Source organism: Austrofundulus limnaeus, unplaced genomic scaffold, assembly GCF_001266775.1.
Source record: "Austrofundulus limnaeus strain Quisiro unplaced genomic scaffold, Austrofundulus_limnaeus-1.0 Scaffold179, whole genome shotgun sequence".
In the NCBI taxonomy this organism is placed as follows: domain Eukaryota; kingdom Metazoa; phylum Chordata; class Actinopteri; order Cyprinodontiformes; family Rivulidae; genus Austrofundulus; species Austrofundulus limnaeus.
This window is the reverse complement of record NW_013952581.1, coordinates 306,375-313,907: the sequence shown is the minus strand read 5'-3', so window position 1 is coordinate 313,907 and position 7,533 is coordinate 306,375. Positions and strand designations below refer to the sequence as shown.

The 7,533-nt window shown below is 42.5% G+C and overlaps 1 protein-coding gene across 1 annotated transcript in view; it reads right to left on the bottom strand.

Moving 5' to 3' along the window:
* The window catches only part of LOC106524204 (pituitary adenylate cyclase-activating polypeptide type I receptor), a gene marked incomplete in the record, with an annotated part of 24,933 nt that overhangs the window by 9,943 nt on the left and 7,457 nt on the right, over positions 1–7,533 (bottom strand). Inside the window, 6 exon segments of the mRNA XM_014017918.1 lie at positions 37–169; positions 241–338; positions 424–527; positions 2,525–2,638; positions 3,005–3,101; positions 6,622–6,732. Of these exon segments, the coding sequence (XP_013873372.1) occupies positions 37–169; positions 241–338; positions 424–527; positions 2,525–2,638; positions 3,005–3,101; positions 6,622–6,672 (597 nt within the window).

Here is a 7,533-nt window from a genome sequence, read left to right as displayed (position 1 = left end):
TGTGTGTGTGTGTGTGTGTGTGTGTGTGTTCCTCACTGTGTGTATGAAGCAGTGGTCGCTGTCCTCCTCGGCGTACAGCACGCCGTCTTTGATGAAGACAGAAATGGCTCTCAGGATGAACGAGACGAACAGGTTCATGTGGATGAAGTTCCTGGTGCAGTGGAGCTTCCTGTCAGGAGAAACAAACGTTTCGTAGTTTTAACTTCAAGGTCCCATCAGCCGGATCATCGTCTTCCTCACCTGAACCTGCAGAGGATGACCATGGCTGTGGTGAGGGACACCAGAGACGTGCTGTAGCCCACCGTGTACAGAGCCTTCACCGACACGTAGTACATGTCCTGAGGAGACAAACACAACACGAGCTGAGAGTCAAACATGAACGCCTGGACCCCACCCAGAAAGTGAGGTGGTCTCAAAACCCACCGGGTGGGTCCGGTTCCCCTCCTCGGCCAGGCAGGCGTCCACGTAGTGAGGAAAGGGCTCCGACCAGCCGAACTCGGTGCAGTTACGGCTCACCTTCCCCACTTCTGTGGACGCACAAATCGTCATCAGGTCACAGCAGACAAGAGAGCAGGAGGCGGGACAAAACCTTCAAAAACTGAAGCGTCAAACAAACTTCAGACGGCAGGTCAAAGGTCACGACCGGACCTGAAGAAATGGACTTTTCTTTAAAATGAGCAGGGGCGGAGCTAGGCTTTTTTGTAGGGGGTGGCCAAGGTGTTTTTTAAGCAGAGCACACACAAATAAAGAAAAGCACTCTGGATTTGAAAATTCAAGATGGCCGCCACAACTAATTCCAAATGCTTTTAATTCAGGTATTTTCTGAAATAAAGCTGAAATTTTGTGTAAGTAGAGCTAAGAACGACCCAAACAGCATGCTAAATGCTAGTCACAATTTATCATTCAAGCCATTTTTAGACATACAAAGCTGAAGATTAATGTAGAAGTAGCCCAAAAAAATTTACATAATATTCTAATGCTAATATGCTAACATTTACTAAATGCTAATCAAAAATTCAAGATGGCTAACATTCAGCCTTATTAAAGCCTGGTTTATAGTTGACGCATCGCACCGGGCGCGAAGGGAATGCGCACCAAAAGTGATGCGATCGCGCCGTCCCCGCCCCCTGCTCGTTGGCCCCGCGCGGTGTCCCGGCGCATGGTCGTGCACCTCCGACATTTTGAAACTCCGCAAAGACTGCACGCCACTCGTTGCGCCGCTGAACAGATTRGAATGAACCGGTGCATCTGTCCATGACAACCAGATGGCACAAAACTCTTGGAAGGAAATAGCAACGGCTTTAACGGCTTTAAAGAAAGATCAGTTAATATGCCGGAAGACATGGTTTGGCACCGTACTGCCATCTGTTTTCATTTTTTCACCGACACGGAACAGCGCGCAACTATAAACGCACACAGCGCGCAACTTCTGAGCGCGCGCACTCCACGGAACATGTGCTAATACCCAGAGCGCAACTATAACCGAGCCTTAAGACTTCATGAGATGACATTCGTCGTGGAGTAGCTAAGGATGATCACATGTCYATTGCAGATGTTAATCCCAAATTAGGCTAACCACTTATGCTAATGCTAATTTTACCAAAGGCTATAATTCAGCCATTTATAGACATACAAAGCTGAAAATTAATGTAGAAGTAGCCGAAAACTATATTTACTTAATAAGCTAACATTTACTAAATGCTAATCAAAAATTCAAGATGGCTAACATTCAACCATATTAAGACTTCATGAGATGACATTCGTCGTGGAGTAGCTAAGAATGATCAAGTGTCAATTGCAGATGCTAATCCCAAACTAAGCTAACCACTGATGCTAATGCTAATTTTACCAAAGGCTATAATTCAGCCATTTTTAGACATACAAAGCTGAAGATTAATGAAGAAGTAGCTGAAAACTATATTTACTTAATATGCTAACATTTACTAAATGCTAATCAAAAATTCAAGATGGCTAACATTCAACCATATTAAGACTTCATGAGATGAAATTTGTCATGGAGTAGCTAAGAATGATCAAGTGCAGATTGCAGATGCTAATCCCAAACTAAGCTAACCACTGATGCTAATGCTAATTCTACCAAAGGCTATAATTCAGCCATTTTTGAAACATATACAACTAAAGATTTTATATAATACAGTATCAGAGATCAAATGCAAATTCAAAATCCAAGATCCACACCAAACATCAATCATTTAGGGGTGGCAAGTGCACCAGAAATTGGCACCTGATTGGCCACCCCAGCCACCCCTCTGGCTCCACCCCTGAAAAAAAGAGTATAGCAGGTTTTCTTTGGGTTTGAAGAGTTTCATCTGAAGGATCAGGACTTCTGGAACAACACCAGACCAAAGTAGAGATGTTTACCCATAATGCACAGCAGCAAACACCTCAAACCAGCTGTGGAGCACGGTGGAGGAAGGTTGGTTATTACGAATAATAAAAGCCTAAATATTAAAACATCACAGCAACACAGTTAATGATGAAGACAGAGTCTCCAGACACTGACCGTAGTCTTCCTCACTGATGAACTGAGAGAAGAGTTCGGGACAGTTGACCTCGATCACTTCTCCGATCCTGGCTGGCTCCCAACACGTCAGGTTGTCCCAAAACCTAAAGCAGTCTGAGGAAAAACACAAAAATGTTCTCTGAAGGCAGAACGCTTAAAGATCTTCATCACGCTCTTCATCAGGTCAAACATCTGCTCGACTGGCAGAAAACCTGTTAAAGATTTTCCCAGGAGAACATTAAAGCTCTTTGTGCAGAGACGCAGGTCGGAGTTAACCACAGCTTGTCGACTCGGCTGCTCCTCGTTAGCTTGACGACCCTGAAGATGTTCTGCTCGTTAACCTCTCTGGGCTTGTTTTTTTTTTTTTTTTTCAAATTCAATTAGCACCCAGCTAAAAAACTGTTCAAGGTTTACAAATGAAGCCAAGGGATTAAAGGACTAAAACAGATTTTGTGAAAGGATAAAAAACAACAAGCTTACCAAACTCAGAGCCGGGCTCCTCTGAGTCGATCATCTCCTGGCACTTCTCCTGCTCCCTCTTGATCACACAGTTGGAGGGAACCTGTTGCCTCGAGCCCTGAAACACAAAGCAGAGATGCTGCTGGCATCCTCTGAAGGTAACCCATCCACAGGAGGAGCATTCTTCTGCTTTCAGATCAGCACTTTTCACACCGGACCGTGCCAGGACTCAAGTTCTGAACCACGGACTTCGGTTCTGAGACACAGCCACAGAGCCAACACCCAGAGAGGTCTTAGGATGAACTTGGAGTCCAACCAAATTGGTAACTATGAAGTGATGTTTTCAGGGGCGGAGCGAGACTTTTTTTGCGAGGGGTTGCACGGGTGTATTCGAGGGGTGGGGGGGGGCATATAAATAAGGAAATTTGGATTTGGAAGTTCAAGAAATGTCTCTTTTTCAGCTGTTTGAAGAAGTGCTGAACAGAAACAGTTTTTTTGTTCAAATGCTAATCCCAGTTCAAGCTAACTGCTAATGCTAATGTTAATTTTATAAAAGGCTAATATTATTCAGCCAGTTTTAAACGTACACAGCTGAAAATTTGTAGTAACCAAGAACAATCTTTAACATTACCTGAATACAAATACAAAATCCAGGATGGCCATTAAAGCTCATTTTAAATGGCTCTAATTRGGCTATTTTTAATGTCAATTTTAAGCTAACGGCTAATGCTAATTTTTGAAAGAGATTTTCCCCCCTGCTCTCAGAGGAGTGAGACACTTTTTCCTTCTCTCCTGCCTTCCTGTATTTTCCCTGCTTTGCTGCTTGGAGCCTTCTCTATGTTTTCATCCAAAACCAGAAATTATGGATATTTTTATTTTTTTATGGATTTGGTTAGCCGGTCTCTTAATAAATTTTTTGGAACAAAGTTTTCTTCCATGGGAGGACATGTCAAAGGTGGGACCTCTGTTCTGCTCTGTTCTGGATATACATTTGGACTCCGATCACTGGATTCTACAGATTGGCTTGGTGGTCTTCTGGTGTTCTACAAAACAGCATCGGTGCCTGTTCATTTTCTGGCTGCCTGACCAATATGAAGGATTGCCGTTCTATCAGCACTCAGACTTTTGCCTTGAGCGAGTTGGACTCGGTCTGCAAGCGGTTCTGCTAAGGGTCGCGGGCCGGCTGTGGTCCCTGGACTTTGCTGGCCAGATGGAATTGATTTTGGAGAATCTGATAGCTCAGCAGATTGTTCACGTTATTTGTCTGATTGGATTCGCCACATTGCGTTGTACCAGCGGACATTAAAGCAGATGGAAAATTGTTATTGTCTGCCTGACTGAAAACATTCTCTTCTGTTCCCAAATAACTGATTACAGATTTGGCTCTCCTACATGGCCTTGAGAGCTGTGAACTAAATTCTTCCTGGATATTTACATCGACTGAGGGTCTGCCCCCCCCCCCCCCCCCCCCCGTCTGTGATCTGGTTCCTGGAGCAAGCTGAGGGCCGCACAGAATGAACAGTTACCATCTATATTCTGGACTATGGCTGCGCGGGTTTTGGGGACTCGATTCTTCGGGCTCGTTCTTCAGATATTCACACAAGTGCATACAACACTCGTGGCTTCAAATACACGACCCCCTAACTCACTTACTCCTCTGGCTAATAAATGTGCTCTATGCAGAGTTTTTTTAAATATTGTTGATATAATATGATGTTTTGTTTTGTTTTGTTTTGTTTTTCCTCGTTTTCCCTTGTGTGGTTTTTAGTTTTTCTGTTAAGGGTTGTACCTCCTCAGGATGTCTTCATGAAGATGATCCTTGCTCTGTGCAGGGTCTGTGGCTGCATGGCTCAGAGCACCTGTTCTCCTATGTTTGTTATGTTCTGTCTTCTTCTGAATGGGTGTCCTGAACTGTAATTTCATTGTGCTCTGTACAATGACAATAAAGGTTTATCTTATCTTATCTTATCTTATCTTATCTTATCTATTTCAGACAATTTTAGACACATAAAGCTGAAAATTGGCATAGACAACAACAATCCATGGCTCTAATTTAGCTATTTTTAATCTCAATTTTAAGCTAAGGGCTAATGCTAATTTTTGAAAGAGATATTTGTATTTCAGACAGTTTTACCCACATAAAGCTGAAAATTGGTATAATAGTAGCCGACAACAATCTTCAACATTTTCTGAATACAAATCAAAAATTCAAGATGGCCACCAAAGCTACATTGAAATGACCATAACTCAGCTATTTTTAAATATCTTGAGTTGYAATTTCTACTTGTTGGGAGCGAACACAAATTATATAGTGCAATCAAAACATAAATTTTAAATAGTGCATACATGGCAGTTTTCATCGCAGTTTCTCAAGAAACCTTTCTAGCTGCTCCATGTGTGACAGACTGGCTTCTATGTTTCCTGATTTTCAATAACTGGTTAAACCCAGAACTACTGCACATTATTACTACTTTGTATTTATTCAGCTCTACCTAACCATCATTGAAATCCCACCTGTCAATCATTTGGGGGTGGCACCTGGGGTGGCCAATCAGGTGTCACCCCGCCCATCCCTCTGGCTCCGCCCCTGAATGCTTTGGCCAAAATCTGCTGGGAGCTCACAGATTTATGGCCCAAACATTATGTTAGATTATTTTGTCTGAATGTGTTTAATATTTTATTCCCATGTTTGTCAGAGTCAGATTCTCTTAAATTAGTTGTATTTTAGTTTCATCATTTTCAAATTCTCATAAAGTCAGGGTTCAGTTCTTGATTTTTATACGTTATTGTTTCTGACTTCTTGAGTAAAAATGAACGAGACCTTCTGCTGGATAAATTTATAAATGTAATCAAACATGATGTTTCATTTCAAACATGCTGTCTTCGACTCAGTGTTGGATTTTGTCCGATGACGTTGGGTTACATAAAGAAGCAACAATGATGAAGTTTTATGACTCGAACTATTAAAAGTCAGGATTATTGTTGCATAAACAATAAATAAATGATGAGGAATGATCCAGTGTTCCTGCCTCCTGCTGAGGAATGAATTAATGATGCAGACGCTCCATATGCTAACTTTAAAGTGCGCGTGACATGCTTTTTCTTCAGTTACAAAAAATTAAAGAAAATATCTTAATATTTTAGAAATTTAGCATCATTCATATGGTTTTTACCTAGTTTGTCACAAAACGTGCATATTTTTTGCCAAATTTGGCGCAATCCAAGTGAAACAGGAAGTGATGTCAAAGGGGAAGTCTTTTAAAAAACGGTAACTTCCGGGTCTTTATAAATCTGACTCTTCTTTATSTGATAATGACTCAAAATAATCYACAGAAACATCTGATTCTTGGCAGTCTGTTGTTAGCCGTTGTAACAACTCATTCAGGCATTCCCCTTTGACATCACTTCCTGTTTCTGCTCATGCAAATATTCCAACAACTGTTCATTTCAGTGTCGTGAATTTCTGTTCGCAATTCATCATGAATGTTATCTTTCCAAATATGCACTCAGATGTATCACTTACATTTAATGTCACGGGCACTTTAAGTGTGAAAATCAATCAGATTCGGTTGATTTGATCTGAAATAAAACTGCTTCAACTCCTTATTTGATGAACATAAAGCAGGAGGTGAACTGACCGCAGGCAGGAGGATGAGGAGGGTCAGCAGGCTGATGGTAACGGCAGACATTTTGAATTTCAGCAGCTTCCTGTCGGARGGACGCAGCAGGACGCCGCTTCACCTCAGGGTCTGCAGGGACCAGAAGACACAGGTGGACTTCAGACAGAAACACTCTGAGGAAGAGTTCCTCACACTTTCTACTCAAACTACAGGGATCAGGAAGTCCAGCAGAAACCCCTTTAGTTCATGTGTGAAGCTGTGGGGGCGGAGTCTGGACTGGTTCTGTGTTCATGGCGGTTGGGGTCCAGCAGGGCCGAGTGCACAAAGCCAAGCGGCGGGTCTTGGACTCTGGGAGGCCTCGTCCCGCAGGGAGAACTTGGCAGCTCGGCGCTCCTGCTCCACCAGAACCCCGCCGGCAGAAAGCGTTGTCAGGGGCAACAGCCGAGAGGGCCGCTGAGTCTTGGATCTGAAGTGGACCACGTGGACCTGGTTCCTCCTCCTGCTCCTTCTCCTGCTCAGCTGGAAATAAAAACCCTCCGAGGTCTGATGAGGTTCTTTTTTAGGAACAATAACAAACGTTTGACCTTCACTGAAACGTTAAAGATGTTTGAAACCTGAAAACAAGCGATAAACAGGAAACAGAATGTCTGACTGTTTGATAAACAGGAAACAGATCATCTGATTGTTTGATAAACAGGAAACAGAACGTCTGATTGTTTAATAAACAGGAAACAGAACATCTGATTGTTTGATAAACAGGAAACAGAACGTCTGATTGTTTAATAAACAGGAAACAGAACATCTGACTGTTTGATAAACAGGAAACAGAACGTCTGACTGTTTGATAAACAGGAAACAGAACGTCTGACTGTTTGATAAACAGGAAACAGAACGTCTGACTGTTTGATAAACAGGAAACAGAACATCTGA